The sequence below is a fragment of the Oryctolagus cuniculus genome, chromosome 4 (genome assembly GCF_051225735.1).
Source record: "Oryctolagus cuniculus isolate XC-2025 breed Fujian yellow rabbit chromosome 4, ASM5122573v1, whole genome shotgun sequence".
NCBI lineage: Eukaryota > Metazoa > Chordata > Mammalia > Lagomorpha > Leporidae > Oryctolagus > Oryctolagus cuniculus.
The window spans coordinates 91,126,247-91,152,547 of NC_142870.1; the positions used below are offsets into that span (position 1 = coordinate 91,126,247).

At 41.8% G+C, this 26,301-nt stretch overlaps 1 protein-coding gene across 36 annotated transcripts in view; it reads right to left on the bottom strand.

Moving 5' to 3' along the window:
• LPP (LIM domain containing preferred translocation partner in lipoma) overlaps window positions 1-26,301 on the bottom strand; it is a 736,836-nt gene that overhangs the window by 466,433 nt on the left and 244,102 nt on the right. For all 36 annotated transcript variants that reach the window (XM_070072379.2, XM_089330868.1, XM_089330885.1 and 33 more), the window contains one exon: window positions 18,453-18,656. In XM_070072379.2, the coding sequence (XP_069928480.1) occupies window positions 18,453-18,645 (193 nt within the window). In that variant the 5' untranslated portion in view covers window positions 18,646-18,656. The remainder of the gene's footprint in view (window positions 1-18,452; window positions 18,657-26,301) is intronic.

Sequence of the window (26,301 nt, forward strand, 5' to 3'; positions counted from 1 at the left end):
GGCCGCCACGGCCGGCATGCTGCGGCCGGCGCACTGCGCTGATCCAACGGCAGGAGCCAGGTACTTATCCTGGTCTCCCATGGGGTGCAGGGCCCAAAGACTTGGGCCATCCTCCACTGCACTCCCTGGCCACAGCAGAGAGCTGGCCTGCAAGAGGGGCAACCGGGACAGAATCCGGCGCCCCGACCGGGACTAGAACCCGGTGTGCCGGCGCCACAAGGCGGAGGATTAGCCTAGTGAGCCACGGCGCCGGCCTAAAATAGGAGAGTTTTAAAAAAAGGAATGCCTATGTCAGACCAATTATATTAGGATATCTGAGGGTCAGGCCCAAGTCCTCATGGCTTTTGGAGCTCGTTAGGTGATTCTTGCTAGCACAGAGAGGGTAGTAAACCACTGTAGACATCTAAAACCTCTTGCAAGGCAAAGCTCACTGTGTTTTAGAAAGGCTGTAGATTTTAAGAGCCAAAGTAAAAGGGAAAGGTAGTAAATTATACTGGTATTACCTTTTTCATGTTAGCAATGTCATCTAGGAAAATAGTCTCTGGGTCACAACACTGGGTAAAATAAAGAAGTTTAAGTTCTAAGATGCACATGAGAGAGAGGAAGAAAAGAACTATCCAATTTGATCAAGATAGAGATGAAAGAATACGTTCAGTTTAAAATTCCACAAATCATTATAGGATAGATGCATTGAATTAGACATGCATTTCATGGGGCTGGTGCCGTGGCATAGCGAGTAAAGCCGCCGCCTGCCTTGCCAGCATCCCATATAGGTGCAGGTTCGAGTCCTGGCTGCTCTACTTCCAATCCAGCTCTCTGCTAGGGCCTGGAAAAGCAGGAGATGGGCCATATGCTTGGGCCCTGGCATGTGGGGAACCTGGAAGAAGGCCCAGGCTCCTGGCTTCGGATCACCCCAGCTCTGGCTGCTGTGTACATTTGGAGAGTGAACCAGCGGATGGAAGTCTCAGTCTCTCTTTCTGCCTCTACCTTTCAAATAAATAAATAAATCTTTAAAAAAGAAAAAAGACATGCATTTGAGGATGTTAGAAGTTCTTGTTCTTTTCCTTACATCCTTTTTTTTTTAATTTTTTTATTTTTTGACAGGCAGAGTGGACAATGAGAGGGGGAAGCAGAGAGAAAGGTCTTCCTTTTGCCATTGGTTCACCCTCCAATGGCCGTCGCGGCTGGCGGGCTGCGGCCGGCGCACCACGCTGATCTGATGGCAGGAGCCAGGTGCTTATCCTGGTCTCCCATGGGGTGCAGGGCCCAAGCACTTGGGCCATCCTCCACTGCACTCCCTGGCCATAGCAGAGAGCTGGCCTGGAAGAGGGGCAACCGGGACAGAATCCGGCACCCCGACCGGGACTAGAACCCGGTGTGCCGGCGCCGCAAGGCGGATGATTAGTCTAGTGAGCTGCGGCGCTGGCCTCCTTACATCCTTTTAAAAATCAGAAAACACTGAAGTCACAATCTCACCCCTCCCCAAGCTACATTTAATTTAATGAGATGCTTGCAGAATTCGCTGGGATTTGGAGAATACTGACAGGAGAGAGAGACCATCAAAATTATTTTATCAAGATAAAAGCTGTGGCTTTGGGTATTGAATATAGCTCTACTACAGGCATAACAGCTAAAGACAGGCATATAAAATAGGTTGAAAGGCCCCCATTGAACGTCTATGATTTCCAAATACCACAGCACACTAACACTAGAAAACAGCCTATTTTTAGTACTTGAGGTTGTTTTTGAAGATCACCATGCCACTGAACCTTGATTTTTTTTTCCTATTACATCTTTTCTACTTCTTAGCCAATTAGTGATGAACACTGACCAAGATCCCCTACAACAAAAGGGAATAACAGGAATAAGCCTGGCATACTATGGGAAGGGAAAACTCTGTCACTACCCTTCAGGGGCTCAGAGGGAGAGAAAGGTAAATGGGGAATAGAAAGGTAAAGGCATTGGTCAAGGCAGAGTGAAAGCTGTATTAGCCCCAAAAGAAAAATGCAGAAGTTCTGACTCTCAACCCTTATTGTAAGCCACCAGCCGTTTTCACTTCCCCTACCAACAGAGCTGACTTTTGCCAATGAGGAAAGAACTAGTTTCACAAACAATTATCGCAATAAGAACTAAGGGTGGAGTCCTAAGGGTTGATGATCATGGTGGATGGCTTTTGACAGTGAGATTCCTATCTAATTCTAAAAATAAATTGGTTTGTTTCTTTAGTGTTCTACTGGACCAGTTTGTAATAAAATCATGTCAGCAATTGTTAGCTGTGTTGGTATAGTTAAACCTTCCATTCAGGAATACAAATAGCTTAAGAGGATGAAGAGAGGCAAACTCAGCCAGAATGGTTAACTTCCAAAACATGAAAACTTCTATGAGAGCCACCATGAATGGCCTAGACAGAAAAGCAAAAGGGGACTTTCGGCAGTTATTAATTGCCACATTACCATCAATATCATTATATAACACAGTAGCATACGGGGAGCATTAAATGTATTTTCCAAAGAGACTGGCCAACTGGGTTAGGCAATGGCCTCCTTGAATCAAAACCTGTTGCTCCTTAGGGCTTGCATAGCTGCCTTGATTAAACACAGGGACAGGCTCCAGTTGAAGGAATGATTCTTCTTTTTTGAAGGAGGTAGAATAGAGTAATTGCCAGATGTTTGCAATTTTAGCTATAAAAAGATGGCTGCTTTCCATTCCTGAGTATGTTGGCTCTTTTTTCTTTCTACCCAGGCTATTGTGGTTCACTTAAAATAGGCCACTTCGCTGATGAATCATCACTCGAAACTGCAATAATGGAAGCAGAACAAAAATGCCATCTTAAATTCACATATAAGAGGAATAAGTAATAATGTATGGGTAATGGTACACGCTATGCAATGGAAGGCATGCTGCACTCTACAGGAGCTGATTCTCGCTCAGCAGAGTTCCACCTGAATCTCCTCTGGATTACTTTTTCATCTGTAAGACCAGGTACACACAACTTCTTCACTGAGCCTTGATATCATCAACTGTGAAATGGGGACAAGTATCACTGCCTGGTCCCCTCTCAGGACAAAGAACCCATATCCTGCCTGTTTTCATGCCCTACCTTAAATATGCACAGCCCAGAGGAGTTAGGTAAACATGAACTATGTGGCTAAACAAGGAAAAACATATATGAACATGTTTAGAAATTATATGCCATGATATGATTGTGTTTCTGCAGGATCTATTGTATACACGTTACACTTTTTAATGTTCTTAGTAGAAGCTGCTCCACTACCACCACCCAATACTCGGTTCTCGGACACTGCCCACTAAACTCATTGATAGAAACACGAAAGCTTTTTTTTTTTTTTTTTATTTAAAGAGCACTAACTTAACAGGCTTCGAAGATTGGTAATCCCTTAGGCAGCGAGTGCTATCTTTCCTAACAAGTGAGTTGAGAAGCTCTTCTAAGGTCCAATAACATCATGGACCTTAAAACACAGATACATGGACAAAGTTCAAATACCATTTCAGGAGACTGGTAAACCTCAAGGATGAAACTCTGAAATGAATGGACTCACATAATTAATTTTTCTGCAATCATGTAATAATTAACATTAATAATAATATCCCTAAAACGTCACTGTCATTTGATTGTTGGAAAATCAAGATTTTTTGAAATATATAAATATTTTTAGTTTGCTTCATGTAATGTTCATCTACATCGTCAACTACAGTATAGAGTTCAACAGTAAAAACACTACTTCTCACAGAGAGATCATAAATATAAATTTTTCCCACATTGACATAGTTGAAATAAAATGAAGTTCTCCTGGAGAAAGTTGTTACACAAAAGGACATATCACCTTGTCATCATTCTAGCAAGGATGAACACAACAGAAACACAGAAACTAATTCTTAAATGTCAATCAGCAAATGCATCATCATAGTACAAAAAATTAATAAAATATAATGTCATAAATGGTCAACATTAGCTACATTTGGTATATACAGTATATATATATATATAGTTATGATTAAAAATCCATGGGTTAAAAACTGGATTATGACTCACAGTGTTAATATTCACTTTAATTGTAGTAATAGCAACAATAGTGATAGTAGCTTCCTCTTACATAGACAATATTTTATACCAGATGCTGAGCCAACTTGACCACATTTAGCTTTGGCAATAACTCTTTGGATACACGTGCTTCTGTTTTAAGGTAAGAACCAACTGAGAGTATAGACAGCTACTTGACCTAGTGAGCCCAAGTTCCTAGAGAACTGAAGGGTAAAACAAAAACTCCGACCCAGATCTATCTAATGTCAGGGACTACATGCTCCATCCTCCTCCCCTGAGTCTTTTGTCTTCGTAGCCTTCCAAATACTATCTTGTCCCCAGGTAAACTTTTCCTTCTGAGTCTTTGAAAGAATTAACCATTTTGTCATTTCACAAATAGAAGCTTAATATTACACTTTTGAGTTGCTAACTAAATGATCATTTTCACACGTCACATTTCTAATAAAACAAACTTAGGGGTTAGGACATGTGTTTATTTTTTCCTACCTTCTATAGAGCCCCATTCAGTTAAAAACAATTTGTATGAGACAGATGTGAACTGGCCACAGAGAATGAACTGAAGTAAATGCAGGGTCAAAACATGAACAAGAAAATCTGTCCGCCCTGGATCACACAGGATAGGTGATTGGCGTGTGTGAGACTTCACTGTCACTCACAATGCTGATATTTCATGGTATACATACATAACTTGGAAATTTCTGTCCCAGCAAGTAATTTCTTATAGAGGCAGCACTTAAAACCAAAATCATCATAATACATACAAACAGATCAATAACAAAAACAAGAACAAATGTCATTTTAATGCCAATAAAACTACTAGGGATATGTAGCAAGTTTAAGCAAGATGGCATAATTCACCTGAATTAATGGATATCTCAAATGGTTCTTCCCAAGGCTTTCTGAAGTAATCCCTCCTTGGGAATGACTTCCTGAGGTGACTTTGGTGGCTTATTACTTTCAGACATTGTACATGTCCATGCAAAGGTGATTCTAAGTGGTTTTCACATGTTATCTGGATGGTTTCAATTCTGAAACAGTGCTGAGGAGTAATGATTAGACAAAACAATAGCAAGAAATGGTTTTTCTCGTAACAATACCAGTTATAACATTAACACAAGATGTAGTCTTGTGCCAAGAAAGAAATACAGACCTCAAGTTAGGAGACGGGTTCAAATCCCAGCTTTTCCCTGTACTACTGAACTTTGCAAATTGAGGGCCTGACCACCATCTTTTACAGTACAGCTGCAACAATTAGATAAGTAGTAAAACTCAATGGACTTCAGATGCTACAGAGACTTAGAACTCCACCAAAACATTTATCATATTATTTAAGATACTCTTCGGCCAGAGAAATTGTTTCAGGAACAATAATAACTAATGACTGTATTTAGTGGTTATTCTATATTACAAACATTTTACCTAAGATAAAATACTAAGCAGAGTGAAATGTGGCTTTACCATGAGTCTTCAGAATCTCAGATTTTTCATGTCTCTGTACCATGATAATGAAGGAAGTATAACAAAATATCCAGTATTACCTGGATATTACATGACATAGTATGAGAAAGTACACTAAAATCTGCACACAAGTGCATATGAATACACACATAAAGTTGCACCTTGAGTATTTCATAACAAAAGTCTTTCTTTCATTGCTTTCTGTTTTCTCAGGATCACTCTAAAGTGTGGATAAGTAAAAAAGCAAACCAGAACCAAAATCATGTTTAAGTTGGCTCACACTTCACATTCTTAAGGAGAGTGTTTAACAAGGTAAAAAGGCTGTGTTGAAATTGTTTGGAGAGAATTAAGAGGAATAATTGCTTTTTATCATCTTCTTTTTGCCTCCGCATATATTCAAAGAAATATTTTAAAGCAACACAGACAGCTAGGGAAAAGATGGTAGTGATTCTTCTAGATAAGATCTCCAGGGGGGCTGGGGCTGTTGTGTAGTGGCTAAAGCCACCGCCTTCAGTGCCGGCATCTCATATGGGTGCCGGTTCGAGTCCCAGCTGCTCCACTTCTATCCAGCTCTCTGCTATGGCCTGGGAAAGCAGTGGAAGATGGCCCAAGTCCTTGGGCCCCTGCACCCATGTGGGAGACCCAGAGGAAGCTCCTGGCTCCTGACTCCGTATCAGCGCAGCTCTGGCCATTGCAGCCAATTGGGGAGTGAACCAGCAGATGGAAAACCTCTCTCTCTCTCTCTCTCTCTCTCTCTGCCTCCTTCTCTCTCTCTCTGAAACTCTGACTTTCAAGTAAAATGGATAAATCTTAAAAAAATCTCCAGGAAGGTGCTTCTTGCTCAGGGTTATAAGACTGGTTTGTTCTTGTTTCTTGGTCTCTCTGGACCAAGAAGTTGATGGACCTCAACTTCCTGGAGCTATTCTTAGATGTAAGTTTCAGAGCATACTAGAATGCTGGTGTCTACCCACAGTGAAGTCACTCTGCTCACATTGCAAAGCCACTCCCAGGAGCTAGAAGAACTACTTGAGGACATTAGAAAGGATATGTCAAAATTACAAGGGTCACAGTGCGCACCATTCTCACTTGTACATGCTGTTTCCTCTGCCTGGCATGCTGGCGCTGTCCACAGCCCCTTCCTGCGTCATCAACAACTCTCAGATCAGATGTCCCCTCCTCCGTGAAACTTTCCCCCAATTTCTCCCATAAGATGTCCTTCATATAATTTTATGCAGCAAATTCCCATAATACAAGCTTATGGGTGTGTAGTGCCTGTTTCTTGATGAGCAGACCATCTATTTTATTTGAAGACAGCACATACAGAACAATGTAAAGAACATAGAGCAAGGGAGAATGCTAAAAAGTCAAGTGCCAGGAAGCTAAGGTGCCACATACCAGGACCTACTCATCTGCCCCAAGTGCTGTCCTCAGCCTTCCAGCCTCTGACAGCAACCATTTGAAAGAAGGATGATAAAAATACCATGCTATGTTTTATTTTAAACAACTCATTCGGTCAATCCTTGTTCTAGGGTATGATTTCTTTATATGGAACATTTGCCCAAAGGCTTGGGAGTCAGATTTATTTTTATATTATCCATAATGAATCCATTTATAGATGATTTACTTAGGTTTGCTATGACCCAAAATCAGTTGAAATTTCAACCATTCCTCCCTGAAGTAACACAATGGCAAGTACTTTATAATGTTGATGCTTCAGCATTGCTGGGGCAGTCTAGAAGAAGCGATCTATCTTTCCTGGATTTAGATATTCTGCCTTCTAATTCTTCTGTCCATAAAGTTCTTGGGATAATGTTTGCCAGACAGTCGTGTCTGTGATGAGAGCACAAGTCGGAAAGCACAGCAATGTGAAGCAATGGTCCTGAAACAACATTGCTCCCTTGGAAAAAGATGGTCAAGACTTCAACAGCCAGAAGCCACTGTCCTTAACTAAAGTGGGAAGAGCGCGTCCTGAGGAGCTAGACACCAGTCTTTAGAGTAATAAAATAAACAAGTGCTTCCTAAATTCTGTTTGAGCATCAAGATTATTACCTAGGAAGTGTTGTTTTGCTTTGATGCAAAATCCTGGGGCCCACTCCCTGAACTTATGATTTTGTGGGAGAGGGTTGGACCATAAGACCTATATTATTTTGCTTTCTGAAAATGTTCCCCAAGTTTTTCTGATGACTGGCTGACTTTGACAAGCAAAGTCTAAAACTATACATTATAGATGTGATCTTAAAAAGAATGATGGAAGTGATTTAGGCTGCAAGTAAGATGGCACTTTGAGTAAGAGTAGAAAACATTGAGGAGTAGGAAACATTAAGAGATCTGCAAGCATTTATTTAATTAATCATTATGAAAGTTTAATTTTGAAATACAGACTCATAGAAGTTGTAAAAATAGTAGAGTCCCATGTAATCCTTCTACAGCTTCTCCTCATAGTAAGATACCGTGCAGCTATAATGCATTACCCAAATGAGAAAACTGACATGTATTACACTATTGTTACCTAGACTTGATTCAGTTTTCACTCTTTCTTAGCCTGAATCATTTGTGAGTGTATATGCAATTTTATCTCCTGTATAAGAATCTTATGGCAACTTTTTTCCCCATAATGACAAAACATTGGAAAACATACTCTTCAATGAGCAAATGTTTAATGTATAAACTCAGGTATCCAGGTTGAGATACTGTCTTGGTATCAACAAATCAACACCTGCTTCCTGTTCCATTCTATCCCATCTCTGCCCCTAGAAACCATGAATCTGTTTCTCTATCTCTAAAGTTTTGTCTTCTCAACAATTTTCATACAACATAAGTAATGATACAAAGGGTCAAGTGTCTTTTCACAAAGGGTAAAAACTTCAATGTCACTGCAGTTTACTGCATGTATCAATAGTCAATCCTTGTACATTGCTGAATGGCATGATTCTATGGTATAGACATACCAGACTTTCCTTAAACATTTGCCCATTGAAGAATATTTGGGTTATTTCCAATGTTTTGTCATTATGGGGAAAAAAAAGTTTCCATAAAAATTCTTGTATAAGGTTTTGTGTGAACCTAACTTTTCATTTCTCTGGATTAAATGCTGAAGGGTGCAATTGCTAGGTCATATAGTTAGTACATGTTTACTTTTTAGAAAAAGTATCAAAGAGCTTTCCAGAGAAGCTATACCGAACCACACGTTCTAACCAATGTGTGACACAACTTTTTATTTTACCTGTTCCAATAGGCGTGTGGTGATAACTCAGTGTAGTTCTGCCTATACTTTTATTCTCAAAGAAAACCAGCTCCTTTAACACTAAACATAGAAATGACAATCGTAGTGTTCATTTTCATAATTTAAAAATAAAGACAATTAAAGAGCACCGCACCACAAAAATCAGCATTAATCACTGCTTTTGAAACCATACAGGGATTAGGAATCTATTGCCTTATTAAGGAAGCTATTTCAGCAGTAATTAGGCTGACAGAGTATGAAATAAGGAAATTTTGTCACAGTACATGAGCATCTCCTTTTTCTCAAACATCAACTCCACTCATTCAGGTATATTCTATCACTGAAGCTTCTAAACAAGTCTCTCTGAATGCAGCTGCGACCCAGAACTGTAACCATGGAGGGAATCCACAGTAGCAAGGCTCAGCTTCACCGCTGCTCTGCAATGCTGATCAAGCCCCCTGACCTCCAAGAGTATCTTCAACAATTTTCATTTATAATTTACAGCATTCCTGAGCAAAAATCCTGAAGCTCCTATAAACTTATTTTCTAATTAACTATCCTTAACTAGGAAATGTGAAGAATTTATTAGGTTATTTTTAAGATTCATCCTGGTTCTTAAATTTAATGGCATATATACTATTGATGCACTATGACTCCTATCATTATTATTAGAGGTGAAAAATATTGATCAGTATTTATACAATTATTATATATTTAGCACATATTTGTAAGTATTTTATGATATAGAATAATTATTAGTAATACTATCCATAAGATCATAAAATTCATTTATTAAATGAAAGCTATTTTATAATTTCTTCAATTACTTAATAACAGTAAGTTGTTTCTATTATAGTAGGAAAATATATTCCAAGAGGGCAAGAATTATTCTCAGTTTTGTTTAATAAATATACAATAGTAATTCCTTAGGGTTGTATGGTATTCTGATTTCAAAACATTTTCACAGTGGTCTTTATATTATTCAAAACAACTTGTACATTAGTTACTATTACCAGCTAACTTTATGAGTTAATGAGACAATGCAATAGAAGTCCAAGATCAAGCAGTGACACTGAGGTTGGAATGTCAATGCTCTGACCATCAACCCCATGTTGTGCCTTGGCATTTCTGAGGCCAAACAGGCCAATGCCTATCCAGAACTGTCGGAACTGCTGTCAGCCCAAGAATTACAAGTTATTTTCTCTGCAGGAAGATGCAATGTAAAGATCAAATTAATATAATTAATATTTGATCTGTTAATAAATGAACAGCTTGTCCTTTTTCCCCCCCGGAGAACCTGAAAATTAAAACTCATGCACTATACACCATGGTGATGGATGGGGCTCAAGATGTTTTCCCTGATCCAGAAAAGGGGCAAGCCCATCAAACGCACATCTCATTAGAGTTCCTGATGTTCCCATGAATTTCTGACTATCCTCACGGCACATCACACAGAATTACAACAAGCCTCTGAGATACTGTAACTCTTCATCTGTGATCACTGGCAATTTGAAACCAGCATCAGGGCTGCTAGAAGGAGAGGTTTCCCACTTGCACCTCCAAAGTCATACCTTTGGGAATAAAGACTATAGGATAGGACTCCAGAGAAGGGAGAGTACTCTATAAATCTAAATACTTAGCTATCACTGCTTTCTATGTCCAGGTTTAAAAAAAACAAAGGTTTTTCTAACAGCCAGCAGAGACTAAACACCAAATTGACCTATGCATGAAAAACAAAAATTGTGAGGAATAACCCATCCTAAATCATAAATACACATTCTGAGAAATGCATCATTAGGCAATTTCATCCTTGTTCAAACATCAGAGTGTACTGATACAAATCAGGTGGCTAACATGTCACTAAGCCATGCAACCTAGGAGGCCACTATGGCATACATGGCTCATCATTGACAGAGATGCTGCAATGTGATGTACGACTGTACACCGCCATAGTTGATCATCTTTCTCTCATATGCCCTCTAGCCAGAATGCATGACTTCTTATCACCAATGGCTAATTCTCTACCAAGTATCAATCATTCATGATGCATTCATTCCTAGGAACAAGTCCCAGATATGCCTCTTCCTGCATACTGCGATGGTACAGTGTAAAGAGTACCCTTAGGAAATCCGGGTTCTGAATGCAGCTCAGTCCTGAATGCTGGGAGCCTTGGAAAGCTTTCCTTTCCCCACCCTCTTAGATTGAGATTGGACATCTGACAAATGAAAACCCTAGACTCGAAGGCCTTCACATCCTCTTCTAGTTATGCTGCTCAAAGACTTTATGACTAGCATATGAAAAATGGCCATAGCGTGAAAACAGAAAGAAACAATCCTATCACCTTCATGATGGGAAACTCAGTCATTTCAGTTATTGGGCAGTTGTTACACTTACTAAGTCCCATACTAGCAACCACCTCTAAGTATTCTCCATAGAATGAATTAATAATCACAGGGTGGCAGAAACCACAGAAAGGTTGAGCTTTTTTTTTTTTTTTATTTGACAGGTATTGTTATAGACGGTGAGAGAGACAGAGAGAAAGGTCTTCCTTCCGTTGGTTCACTCCCCAAATGGCCGCTACAGCCATAGCTATGCCGATCCGAAACCAGGAGCCAGGTGCTTCCTCCTGGTCTCCCATGCGGGTGCAGGGCCCAAGGATCTGAGCCATCCTCCACTGCCCTCCCGGGCCATGGCAGAGAGCTGGACTGGAAGAAGAGCAACTGGGATTAGAACCCGGCGCCCATATGGGATACCGGCGCCACAGGCAGAGGATTATCCAAGTGAGCCATGGTGCCAGCCCCAGATCTAGCTTTTTAAAAAGTTGCGAGTTTAGGACCCTCTTTAATAAATTCAACTCACTTATGAACTATCTTCAAAAGTTGAGGTGAAGCAATACAGGTGGGGTTGGAAAACGAAGGCCTTATTTATGTTACATAGAAGTGGGGCCTGCATTGTGGTACTTGGGCCACTGCCACCCACACGGGAGACCCAGATGGAGTCCCAGGATCCTGTCTTTGGCTTGGCCCAACCCCACCTGTTGCAGCCATTTGGGGGAGTGAACCAGGGATGGAAGATCTCCTGCCTCTGCTCCTCTCTTTGGTTCTCAACACATCAAATAAATAAACACAATAAGTCATTTTATAAAAAAAGAAGTGAACAAAGTGATATATGTAGGAATACTACATGAAAAGGGTCATTATTTTAAAGCTAATTTAAAAGATCATGAAGAAACAAAAAGAGTAAAGTAGGAAGCTATGCGGCTACCTAGCCAAACCTCTGATAAATGGAATCCGTTAACATCAATAAGAGCCCTAGAAATACAGTCCAGCTCTACTCTTACTAGCCACAGGCTTACTTAACAAGCTACTTCACTTCTAATGGCTTAACACTGGAAAAATGGAAGTAGCCTCAATTCTGCCTACCTCCAAGAACTACAATAAGGATTGGCTTCCCAAAATTAAAATACAATGAACATAGAAGTGCTGGATATACTATAAAAGATTTTATCTATACAAAGAGATTCTACCAGTGGGATTATTGTGAATTGGTCCTTTATGGATTCACTTGTTCAAAAGTTCAACACAGAAATTCAAGAGAATTCCTAAGAGACATTTAAGAGGTTGTAGCCACAAAATAATTCCAACTTCAAAAACTTGGAACTTCACGAATTTTTCTGTATGGTTATCTAATGCAATGCTGGGTAGAAAGCATTACCAAATTGCATTCAGCAATTTGAGAGATGGAGGGAGGGAGATGGGGTAGTGGGAAAATGTATGTGTGTGTGTATGTGTATATTTCTTTTTTTTTTCTTATCTTTCCTTTTTCTTTATTTTTTTGACAGGTAGAGTTAGACAGTGAGAGAGAGACATACAGAGAGAAAGGTCTTCCTTTTTCCGTTGGTTCAACCCCCAAGTGGCCGCTACGGCTGGCACGTTGTGCCAATCCGAAGCCAGGAGCCAGGTGCTTCCTCCTGGTCTCCCATGTGGGTGCAGGGCCCAAGCACTTGGACCATCCTCCACTGCACTCCCACCAGTACAGAGTTGCTGGGACCAAATAATAAATACACACACACACAAAATGACACAGATATAACACTGTAAAATCCATTATAAGATAAATTTAAAAAGATAGATTTGGACTCATAATGTTAGATCAGTAAGCCATTTGGAAATAAAGAGGCACCCAAAGATAGCTGCAGGAATCCAACTGTTCCAAAATCAACAAGACCTAAGAGAACAATGGGAACAAAATAAGAGGACCCCAAGGCTTAAAGAAATATTACCTGGGAAAAAGGTACATCCCACTTTTAACTGTGCCAAAATCATTCAGAAAAAGGTTATTCGAATATCTTATAAAAGAAAGTGATAACATGTAGGTATCTCCTAAATATAATTTGATGCAGGAAACATGTAGGTATTTTTCCATGTTCCCAAAGAATTAAAATACAAGAAAGCAAACCCCAGAGATTGGAGCCATAATACCAAGGAAAAAAAAGGTAATTGGTAACTTCAAGTTTGCAGTGGTTAAACAACTGCTAGACTACAATGTTCAAAGAATGCATACAGGAAGTTAAAAGTAATGCAAACCCATAGTGCATAATAAGTACCTGAGACTCCACAACACACACTTACATAAACAGGTGCATATTGTGGAGGCTTCCCTACTGATTCAGTTCTGCAGTCACTACTGAGTACCTAGTAGGTGTCACGTATCCCGTTAGGTGCAAATGTGCTAATAGAAACTTAAAACTAAGCAGTCAGCCTGGGACCCCCTAAAGTTCCAGGACTCTTGGGAGAGAGGTTTATACTGTAGGTTGAAGGTGGTTTGTCCCCTCTAAAAGTCATGTTAAAACTTGATTGCCATTGTGGTGGTGCTGAGATGTGAGCCCTTTAAGAGGGGATTAGGTCATTAAGAGCAACTAATATTGACTTTCTCACAGGAGTGGTTTAGTTCTTTGAACAACTGGATGTGTTACAGCCAGGCTGCCTCTTGTGCTTTGTCTCTTCCCCATACACTCACTTCCCCTTCTGCTTTCCAACAGGAGCTGCAGAAGCAGGAGGCCCTTATCAGAAACAGGTGCCATTCTCTTGGACTTCCCAGCCTCCAGAACCATGGCTGAAAATAAACCTCTTGTCTTTAAAAATCACTTAGACGGGCCGGCGCCGCAGCTCACTAGGATAATCCTCCGCCTTGCGGCGCTGGCACACCAGGTTCTAGTCCTGGTCGGGGCGCCGGATTCTGTCCCGGTTGCCCCTCTTCCAGGCCAGCTCTCTGCTGTGGCCAGGGAGTGCAGTGGAGGATGGCCCAAGTCTTTGGGCCCTGTACCCCATGGGAGACCAGGAGAAGTACCTGGCTCCTGCCATTGGATCAGCGCAGTGCGCCAGCCACAGCGCGCTGGCCATGGCAGCCATTGGAGGGTGAACCAACGGCAAAGGAAGACCTTTCTCTCTGTCTCTCTCTCTCACTGTCCACTCTGCCTGTCAAAAAAAAAAAAAATCACTCAGACTGAGATTTTCTGTTATTGCAACAGAAAACTCAAAGTTCAAAACTTAAAACTAAGCTCAAATACAAGCAAATCTATTAAAGGGCATATTGTGATAACAACTGTACACAATGCATAATGAGACAAGGAGAAGTAAAAAGCAGTCATCACTAGAGGTTACTCACGGTCCTGAATAATGGGAAACTTAGGCAGAAGGGACCTGAAGAATAATGGCTAAGCACTGGCCCTGTTCAGTACCACACTCTGCTCTGAGCACACTGTGTACCTCTGAGCAAAGAGCACACACTCTCTGGACAGCAGTTCTGACAGTGACAGCAGAAGAACTGGGCTTGTGTGATTTCTATTCAAATGTTCAGTCTTAGTGGCTGAGTTTCTTACAGGTCAGCATTCAAGCAATTAAAATAAGACTGTAGGAGCGGGACAAGATTGCACTAAATGCAAAGAACAGTGTGAGTTCACACATTATAAAACCTTGCTTTCATCAATTCATTCTGCAAATAAAACCTAGGTTACTTTCTCTCTATAGATTTCACTAATGGTATAGAAAATTCTAAATGGTCAAAGAGAATATTTTCAAATATAAAATTTGAAATGTATGAAAATTTCAACCAAAAAAAACCATGAATTATACAGCATTTAGAGTAACATAGAATGGCAATGTTAATATTTTGATTAAAGAAAATCAGGACCGTGCACTGGCCTAGCATTTAAGACCCGTACATTCCACATTGGACTGCCTGGGTTTGATTCTTGGCTTCAATTCGTGATTCCAGCTTCTAGTCAGTGTGGACCTTGGGAGGCAATAACCCTTGTGGAAGTCCTTGATTGCATTACTGGTTCCTGGCTCCAGCTGTGGCCCAGTTTTTGCCATCACGGGCATTTGGGGAGTCAACTAGTAGATGGGATCTTTCTCTCTCTCTCTCTCTGCCTCTCCCTCCCTCTTTTCATATATATGCATATGTGTGTGTGTATATATTCACTATACATATTTAATATACATTTACATATGCATTATACATGTATTTATGTATATACATACTATGTATGTACATATGTGAATACATTATATGTATTTGTGTATGTATTTATATATGTATTATATATGTATTTAACATACACATATATGTATATATGTGTATATATGTATATATAGTGAATATTACACTTATAACAAATATCCAATGTCATAATATACAGCAGATGAAGATGCAGCTTCTTCATAATAAAACAACTCTAAATAACTCTAAACATTTCCCCAATATTTGTGTTTAAAATGTCTATATTAGGCCGGCACCGTGGCTAAACAGGCTAATGCTCTGCCTGCAGCACCAGCACACTGGGTTCTAGTCCCGGTCGGGGTGCCGGATTCTGTCCCGGTCGCTCCTCTTCCTGTCCAGCTCTCTGCTGTGGCCCAGGAGTGCAGTGGAGGATGGCCCAGGTCCTTGGGGCCTGCACCCGCATGGGAGACCAGGAGAAAGCACCTGGCTCCTGGCTTTGAATCAGCGCAGTGAGCTGGCCACAGCAGCCATTGGGAGTGAACCAACGGAAAAAGGAAGACCTTTCTCTGTCTCTTTCTCTCATTGTCCACTCTGCCTTTCAAAAAAAAAAAGTCTATATTAAAGGGAAATTTCTGAAAAAGTGTGAAAGGGGGAGACAGAGAGAGACAAAAATGCTGGCAGATTGCAAAAAATGGCCAAAACTTCAGAAAGCAAGATGGGGTTGCTTAAAATGAGGAGGTTAATATTCCAAAGTGCTTACTCCAAGAGAGGCATTACTGAACAAAGCACTCCCCCAGCCAGTCACCCGCCATCCGTCCAAATATGCATACACCCGTAAGAGCATCTGACCACGTGCAACCATCCCTGCTGAAACACAACAGCGTAATAAGAGCCACAAGGAACATAAGGACAAGTGAGAAGCCGTGTTTCTTATTGTTTGAAGGGGGAAGCAAAGCTTGTGTTCTGATAAGGGAAGCAGGGAGTAGCACCACAATATGGGGCCTGGGTGTCACGCGTGCTGGGCTGGAAAGAAAAGCTAGGCTAGCAGGACTGGATATCAGTCAAGTCACAAAACCCTCGAGAATGCCATCTTCCCTCTCGAAGCTTCCACTTCTTCATGGGGAAAGTCAAACTTCACAGGCTTGTGTGAGAAGACAATGAAGCAACAAAAATATAGTGTCTGGCATATACTACATGTTCAATATGGGATACAGTAAGAGAAATAGTAATACAGTAATGCAATATGGGATACAGTAAGGAGAAATAGCAATGCTATTAGAAATGTAATAGAACAAGGTATTTGTGGAAACTCAAAGAAGGGAGTGATTACTTCTGAGCTAGGCCACATCTCAACATTTTGGAGAAAGTGATGCAAATAGACTTTTGACAGTCAACGAAACACGCAAAGGGAGATGTTAAGAAGGGACAGTGAGTTGTGAACTGCTGAGTACACAACAAATTAGAGTACATGCCAGCACTCCTAGAAAATAAGAGACAGTGAACCACACACAGCATGGGCTTTCATGGCACAGCAGAGGAGCCATCAGGAGTTTACCTTCGTGCAAGTCATAGCGTCTAGGGGGAAGGAATCAAAAGGGGCATCATTGTACACTTCCCTTGGCCCTCTGCCACAGCTGTCATCCTCACTACAAGACCTGCCCTCACCCAGGCCCTCAGGCATGCCTCAGCTGTTCTACCCATGAACACTGTCTCCCACGTTTGCACCCTGCACTGTAAGTAACCACGGGTTGATTCCCTTCATAGTAAGGAGACATCCATTTTCAGCTCTCCCCAAAGTCAGGAGGCAAAGTAACAATGCCCCTGCAAGGCAAGTAAGAAGAAACGCTGAGAAAACAACCAGAAGCACACACATGGCTCCCCTGGTCCCTGTGAAGAGGGATTCTCCTCCAGATGCCATTCTCAAAGCCTGCAATCCCTAATGAATGATGAGTCAATGAAAACCAGTTCTACTAAGTCCTTGATTAATTGCAAAGGTGCAATCTCCTTCAAGGGCGATAAAACCTGAAGCACTGATATGGAGATTAGTAGAGCACCAAAGGCATCATTTATTGTTTTTACAGGGCAGCTCTCTGATGATCTTGTTGCCCTTTCTGGAGAAAGGATGCCCAAAGATTCACAGCACAGCTCAAAGGCACAAACCATGCCTGCCCTCCACCAGTACCCTAAGTGTTGGTCACTTCACACAAGCCAGATGCTGGTGAAGTTTCTGACATCAATCCTAAAATTCTTAGAGTAAAGCATTTTCTTGCAGCAAGAGAAAGGCTGTCAGAGAGTATGAAACAGTCTCATGAAATATTGCTAAAACAAACATATATAATGCCATCGCAGAAGCAACCGGTAACATCATAGAGACCATAATTTCTATTTTTAAAAGATGAGATAGGAGCAGAAAACAGAGAGAGGAGCTCGGTCTCCTTTCAGTGTCTAGTCTCTCTCAGCTCCCAGAAATTTAACAGTCTTTTGTCTGTTGGTTGTAAATTACTGCTCCAAAAATGTGAATGAGCTGCCGACACTGTTAAAAAATATGGAATCTCTCAACCTAAGAGTCTGGCACCATTTATACTGCCCGTGGGGTTTAATGAGTATGCATACACATTCATGTGAGACGTTGGGCTCACATGGACCTTCAAAGTGCATTTGATATAAACTGAATTTATGGCTATTAAAACCTGTGGAACTAGGCTTCCCTCAAATTTATCTGTGTGTTCCAGCACAGACAGGTCTCAAAGAGTTCTCCAGACAACTTTATCCCACAGCAGTTTAAGGCAGGAGAGGCAGCCAGAGAAGGAAAAAAAAAATATTTCAGGTATCTTATTGGGTTTACTGCATATGGATTTCCCATTGGACTATTGCTGAGAGCCATGCGAGGCACTGATTCAAAGGCAGAAGAGAGGAACTCACTCTTGGAAGAGAGCAGGCTGGGTGTGGAGGATAATGCAGTAACATGGCACTGAGTAAGCTATAAACAAACAGACCAAATCTCTAATTCCACTGTGTAACCACAGGCATATAAATCCCCGGGAGGTCTTATTCTCTTTGTTAAAGAGGAATTGCTCCAGATAACTTCTGAAGCTCCTTAACCTTTGATAGCCCATAAACAATGAGAACAATCACACAGTGAATCAATGAACTCTCTTTTTCTAACAGATCACTATTTCATTGAAGTTTCCCACTCTGGGCACTTACCCTCACCACCAGGCTGCTTGTATGGGTTGTACTTGGGTTTTGGAGCAACTACTGGTGCAAACTTCTTGGGAGGCTGCTGTGTAGATACTGAAATGCTGGGGGTCCCAAAGGAATGGGTGGTCTCCATCCGTGCAGGTACATGGCCGAGGGGCTCACCAGTGCTTTTGGGTGGCAGCCAGGATGGGTGAGACATTGTTGTAGAATCTACAATAAAAAGAAACAAGCACCATTCTTAAAGAAGGATGGCAACGAAGGTGACCTACCCCATTTCATTGTCATTTCATCTCATTCAGTGATAAAGCTCTCTGAAACGAAGGATGCAGGAAAAATGGAAGAAAGAAGAAGGGGAAGAGGAATCCTCAGGGGGAGGAGGAAGGAGAGGAGCAGATCACTTCCTCAAATTTGAAAACATTATTTCCATAATTACCTATGGTGGTGCCCAGCACTCTTGGAGGAATAGATATGAATAAGAAATACTTCCTAACTTGGAGTTTCTGTGGTAGGATATTTGAAAAAAGCTTTCATGTTATGAAAAAAAAATCTATTAAAATAATTACCATACCAATTAAAGGTGATACCTCAATGAGGCGATAAGATACCTAAGTGAGCTTTTAAAAAGGTACTATTGGGATGCACAAAAACACAAGATCGTTTTTTTACTGAAGGCAGAACTAACAAGACCTCACTGATGAGAAAACTTTCAGATTGGACTTAAATATTGCACAAAGGTGAGGCCTGAACAATGTCACATAGGCAGAAAAACACATAGCACTTGTGGCTAGTTCGGCTACAGGGCAGGTAGGAGAGAGCAGTTAGCAAAAGAACTAAAACATGAGATAGGGTCAAAGCCAAGACAGCGTTGCATGCACACCTGAATTTAAATTAATTCTCTAGGCTTCAAGGAATCACTAAGATTTTATTTTGGAAATAACAGATGCTTGGCAGGGTACTTCAAAAGGACTCACATGCAGAAGCAGCTCTGGTCCTTACTCAGGGGCACTTGGAAATGGGGAAGGAGGACTCATGGGTTTCCACAATGCCTAGGATAATTCCTGGCACTTAGTGTCCAAAGAATAGGAGGCTGAGCACTGATAATATGGAGACCCATCCTGCACAACAACAGCAGCAACAACAAAATGCCCATCAGCTGTGCATAACTGATACTACATTGGACCTTCCTGCAAATCTAACCAGGAGGAGACAACCAACCCAACCCACGTGCTATTCTGTGCAAGCTGTATACAGTGCTTAGGAAAGGAAGATAATGACTCCTTCACCAGAGTAGGCCAATCACTCCTCCAGACAGCCTGCCTGCTGAGGATGAGCCTGGCTGACTGCTTCTGAGGAGGGCTCTCCAAGCCTGATTATAAGAGCTCTCTAGCACGCAAAGGCCCGGAAGGTAACTTGCACCTGCCCCCCCACCCCGGCCCAAATCCACCTAGCAATTTATTAATTGAACTGAATTAATTAAGAGGGTTACATGATTACCTCCAGATGTGTGTAAGGACAAAGAGTACAGGAAATGCATGGAAAAATGAAGGCCATAGCAATAGATAGGGTTGAGGAAGAGAGGCAAGACAGTGTCGCCAGGGTGGTAACATCACCCACACTGTGGATGAGTGGCATGACCTTGAACCTCTTCCACATCTCAGATATCTCCACTCCCTCAAAGCTGAAATTAAAAAAATCCTATCCTCAAAATACATATATACATACATACATAAATAAATAAATGTCGGTGCCACGGCTCACTAGGGTAATCCTCTGCCTGTGGCACCGGCACCCCAGGTTCTAGTCCCGGTTGGGGCACTGGATTCTGTCCCAGTTGCTCCTCTTCCAGTCCAGCTCTCTGCTGTGGCCTGGGAAGGCAGTGGAGGATGGCCCAAGTGCTTGGGCCCTGCACCCCTATGGGAGACCAGGAGGAGGCACCTAGCTCCTAGCTTCATTGTGCCGGCCGTAGCAGTCATTTGGGGGGTGAACCAATGGATGGAAGACCTTTCTCTCTGTCTCTCTCTCACTCTAACTCTGCCTGTCAAAAAAAAAAAAAATACTGTCCTCCTTACAGAGTTTTTATGGTAATCAATGAGAACACATTAAAGTACTTTATGTATGTTATATGGTGCAAAGGCAAAGGGGGGAAGGAATGCTTCTATTATCCTAGAATGTCACTGGAACTTATAAGGCCATCTTGCATGGAGGAAAACAGCTGGAGGTGTAGTGTTCTCAATAGAACAGGAAAACATCAATCAAGGGGAAGACTATAGATTGGGAATCAGTGCACGTTATTGACGCCAGTGATGACATGATGATATTGGTTTTTCCCTCTAGTCACAGGGCCCTTCTTCTCTTTTCCTCTCCTATACCTTTTATTTATGCATATTGTGAACATAGTAAATTGTGAGTTCTTTGAAAGGGCAAGGACCATATTGTACACACCACTAAATCAGCATTAATGCTTAGCACAAAACCAATATAGAAAAGCAAGCAATGAATATTTGTTTCACTCATGGTTCTTAAATCTGGCTGCACATTTGAATTATCTGAGGATATTTTGTTTTGTTTTGTTTTGACAGGCAGAGTTAGAGAGAGAGATAGAGAGAAAGGTCTTCCTTCCGTTGGTTCACCCCCCAATGGCTGCCACGGCCAGCGCTGTGCCGATCTGAAGCCAGGAGCCAGGTGCTTCTCCTGGTCTCCCATGCGGGTGCAGGGCCCAAGCACTTGGGCGATCCTCCACTGCCTTCCCTTCCCGGGCCACAGCAGAGCTGGACTGAAAGAGGAGCAACTGGGACAGAATCCAGTGCCCCAAATGGACTAGAACCCAGTACCGGCACTGCAGGCGGAGGATTAGCCTAGTAAGCCGCAGCACCGGCCGAGGATATATTTTCTTAAAATATCAAAACCAGGCTCATCTCTCAGTGTTGAGAAATTCCAATTTTATTTGTTCTTCATTGAGTCTTAGTCTGCTACTAAATGGGGACAAAAGTTACTGTTTTGCCTTCAACATCACTAATGTGAATATAAGTGATGAATAAGTAGGATCAAATAAAGGCTTGCAGTTTCAATGTACTATGCACATTTGCACTATAAAAATTGTACTTTTTAAAACTAATACTGTCCTTGAAACTTTTCCATAAATCCAAAATAGAAACTTCATAAAATGAGTTAACACAAGATCCAGTGGTTTTTAAAGCAAAAATGTGTATTTCCAGACCAATGCCATGTTACTGATACACTGTGGCATGTTGGCCTTTTCAGATAAGCCATAGGTATAAAGAAACAGGCAACTTCTGGGAAAGTATAAAAAAATGAAAACTTCAACATCAATATGCAAATCACTGTCCCCATAGTCATTTCCTTTATCCCCATCACCACAAATGTGTGATAGGATCCTGTCCACCCAAGGAGATGCCTCAAGCTCCTTTCTGGTCAATTATCAGTTTGCATATGACCTTTCACATTTTTTTTTTTTTGACAGGCAGAGTGGACAGTGGGAGAGAGACACAGAGAGAAAGGTCTTCCTTTTGACATTGGTTCACTCTCCAATGGCCGCCGCGGCCGGCGCGCTGCGGCCAGCACACCGCGCTGATCCGATGGCAGGAGCCAGGTACTTACCCTGGTCTCCCATGGGGTACAGGGCACAAGTACTTGGGCCATCCTCCACTGCACTCCCTGGCCACAGCAGAGAGCTGGCCTGGAAGAGGGGCAACTGGGACAGAATCCAACACCCCGACCGGGACTAGAACCCGGTGTGCCGGAGCCTCAAGGCAAAGGATTAGCCTAGTGAGCCGTGGCGCTGGCCCGACCTTTCACATCTAATCCTCTTGCCATTCATCTGCAGTGACTCAGACACCAGTCCTTGAATTTATAATGTATTTACAGGATTCTTGTTCATGCTGTACCCACCATCAACCATTCCATTTCCCTCCCTTTACTCTCTAACAGGTCTCATGTTTTCATGTTGCTCCAGATCAAATATGTGACTCTGTGAACACTTCCCCACGAAGAGCAACTGAAGTCCTTTTCTGGGCTCTTCATATACTTTTTCTACAGTCCCCAAGGAAGGTATTTATTCATCTGCCTATCCACCCTCATTAGCTAGGAGCTCCAAAGTACTATTTCACTTTACCCTCACAACGCCTGACCGAGAAACTCCTAGATAAACATCTTTTACAGGAATGTATGAATGAATGAATGAATGAATGAGTTACTCATAACTATCTAGAGTATCTATATCCCCTGTTGGCATCCAGTGATATAATCCACTATTTTTCCCTCCTTTATCTGGTGTTAGGATGACTAAAGTTGACAGTTTTCAGATACTTAAGGAACTTCACATTCCTACAATAAATCCTGCTCAGTCATGGTTGTAGTGTTCTGATATATTAATAATCTAATTACAATGGTTTGAGTATTTTTTTGTCCAATTCTATACAGGCGTTTAATCCCTAAGTTCTTATGTTAATGGTGTTAAGACAGTAGAAACTCAATCTGACTATGGTGTTTACAGGTGGGACTTTGGAAGGTGACCGAGTTTCCATAAGATCATGAGGGTTGTACCTCATGATTGAGTGCTGGTTGCTAACCAATAAAAGGGAAAAAGACCAGACACACTGACAGAGACAGACACGTAAGCTTTATGTTTGTTACTATATGATGCCCAGTGTCACCTCAGGATTCAGCCAGCAAATCCATTGCCAAAGTTGAGTCAATGCCAGTGTCATACCCTTGAACTTTCAAAACTGTGAGCATAAAGTTAGGCTATTTCAGGTATTTTGTTGGTAACAAAAGCCAATTCAACACATTGACTATGCTACTTTATTTAGAATTTTTATACACACAACCACAATAAATTCATTCTTTAGTCTGTTTTCTGAGTATTTTATTTGTAATTATTATATTTAGATATAGAGATCCTGCATCCTTTTATACTGTTAAGTTTAGTTTAATAATTACCTTGGGATTACATAAAGGTTACCAGAATTCTATGTAATCCAGATGGTGATTCCTACTTTAATGGCATAATCATATTTCCAAAACGTTCTATGATGTTTGTCGCATTTTTCTACTTGTCCTGAGGTCATTTTGCAACATTTATGTGTCACTGGAGAGTCAGCCATTTCCTTTAGGTTTCATCTCTTTCCTCTCAGCCAAACTACCTCTTCGTTAAAAATGATTTCTTGTTTACTATGCATCATGTAGATCCTGAGTGCTGCTTCCTATTGTTCCTCTCCTCTCCTCCAGTTCAAGTTTTGTGCCCTTTTACAAACTCCCACACTGGCACATTGCAGTCACATGTGCATGCCATGTTACTCTACTGGTTTGCTTGCCTCTACACCAAGCAAACTCTAGGATCCTTGGGGGAAAAAGTGTTTATCATTTTAAAATCCCAAGGCCTAGTACATGACAGCTACTTGATAAAAATGCCTACTTATTTAATGAATTTATTTGCCTATCACTGATGTTCTAGGTGAATTAGAGGCTCACGCTTTCCTTGAGGAGTGAGCACTGTCTGAGGAAGAGATATTTATATCTGTGAAATGAGAAAGAGAGCGAAGTGAAAAGCACATGAAGAAATTCTGGATTGTGTCACAAGAACCAGCATGGGCTTGGCAGGGGTAGCCCTTACCCAGGATTTTGAAGGCCGAGTGGTTCTGAAAGATGACTGGCACAACAAAGGTAATAGCCCAGGGACAAAGCAAGCCATTTCTGCGGGGCAGGGAGAGACCAGCTGTGCTGAGATGATGGAGTCAGGAAGAAAAATAGATGGAGAAAGCTTGAAAGGAGAAATGAGCTTTCCTTTTCAAATATCTTACACAAAGACTAAGAAGCTAGAACTTATCCCTTGATCAGGAATTTAGTAAGAGCAGAAACTCTAAGACAGATGAATCCATGTAGCAAGGATCCAAGGAAGGTGACAAATGCAATGATATAGACATAAAGCCCCTGTGGCCCCATTATCAGATAGTCCAGTATGGCCTTTAACAAGAACTTTGCAAAATGAGTATCTGTAAAGTCCCAATCAGCTTGAATATTCTATAGTTTTCCCTCCTTAAAATCTTCATTATAGCCCTTCTTTTTCATAAATGAGTTTGAAAAAACCTCACAAGTTTAGTGAATGGTTGAACTAACACTTGTCAGCTAGAGTTTCTCAAGTGTCTAAGGGAGCAACCCAATGTAAACACAGAGAACAGTGCTAAGAGCTGGATTGCTGGGCCAACACTTACCCTGCTCTTACATCCTCTGGTTCTCGATAGGTTTCGCTCTGAGCTAATAATCATCACGAAAGCAAGAGTGAAAGGGAAGATCCCCATAGAGGCCCTGAAAATGCACAGCATCAGAATTGAGAAAAGGATGAGCAATTGCTCTCATCTAAGCCAGAAGCCCATTGAGGAAGAGTCTGGAGGCTTCCTAAGCATTGTTCTTCCAGAAACTGTCAAATGCAAAGGTCTCACTTATTAGCTTCTCTGTTGTACTTCTTTCTTCTCCCCCTAACTGTCCCGTTGGTATAGGAAGGCCACAGATGGACAATTAATGATGGGCATTTTCCTGAGGACTCATTATGCACCAAGTCATTTTTTAATGGCCTCAACTGCCATAAGAAGATATGATGATGTTATCATTATCCACATTGAACAAACCAGGAAAGTAAGGCTAGGCTGTATGTGGATGAATAATTTACTCAATGATATACCACTAAGAAGTTTTAAGCTGATGGCTGGCGCCGCGGCTCACTAGGCTAATCCTCCGCCTGTGGTGCCGGTACCCTGCGTTCTAGCCCCAGTTGGGGCACCGGATTCTGTCCTGGTTGCTCCTCTTCCAGTCCAGCTCTCTGCTGTGGCCCAGGAAGGCAGTGGAGGATGGCCCAAGTGCTTGGGCCCTGCACCCGCATGGGAGACCAGGAGGAAGCATCTGTCTCCTGGCTTCGGATTGGTACAGCGTGCTGGCCATAGTGGCCATTAGGGGGTGAACCAAAGGAAAAGGAAGATCGGCTGTGCCGATCCAAAGCCAGGAGCCTGGTGCCTCCTCCTGGCTCTCCCATGCGGGTGCAGGGCCCAAACACTTGGACCATCCTCCACGGCCTTCCCGTACCACAGCAGAGAGCTGGACTGGAAGAGGAGCAGCCTGGACAGAACCGCTACCCCAACCGGGACTAGAACCCGGAGTACCGGTGCCACAGGCGGAGGATTAACCTAGTGAGCCGTGGCACCGGCCTAGGCTTTTCCATTTCTAATCCAACCTTCTGTACCCTGGGAGGCATCAGCTGATGGCTCAAGTAATTGGGTCCCTGCTACCTTACACTGAGTTTCATTTTTCCTCAAGCAACTATTCTATTCTATAAAAATTTAGATAGACCCCCAAAATTTAAAAATAACCATTGCATGGCATTATTTAACAACCAGTGATATAAACTTAAAAGCAGTGGTTCTCAAAAGTATACACTAAACTCATATGAATATATTTTGATTCAAAGGTTGAGAATAAGAATACATACTTTGAAAGGCAGAGAGAGAGAGAAAGAGAGAGAAAGAAAGAGAGATCTTCCACCTACTGATTCACACCTCAAATACCCATATTAGCTAGGGGTAGGCCAGGTCAAACCTAGGAGCCTGAAATTCAATCCAGGTCTCCCACATGGGTGGCAGGGACCCAAGTACTCGACCCATCACTTGCTGTCTTCAAGAGTGTATAAGCAGAAAGCTGGATCAGAAGCAGAAAGTAGCTAGGACTCCAAAATGCAGGCATTCCAAGCAGCAACTTAGCTGCTGCACCGAACACCCCCACCCCCACAGCAGTTACTTAATCTTTAAATCATGTTGCATTAATCTCTTGATCCCCCTTGTCAACTTAC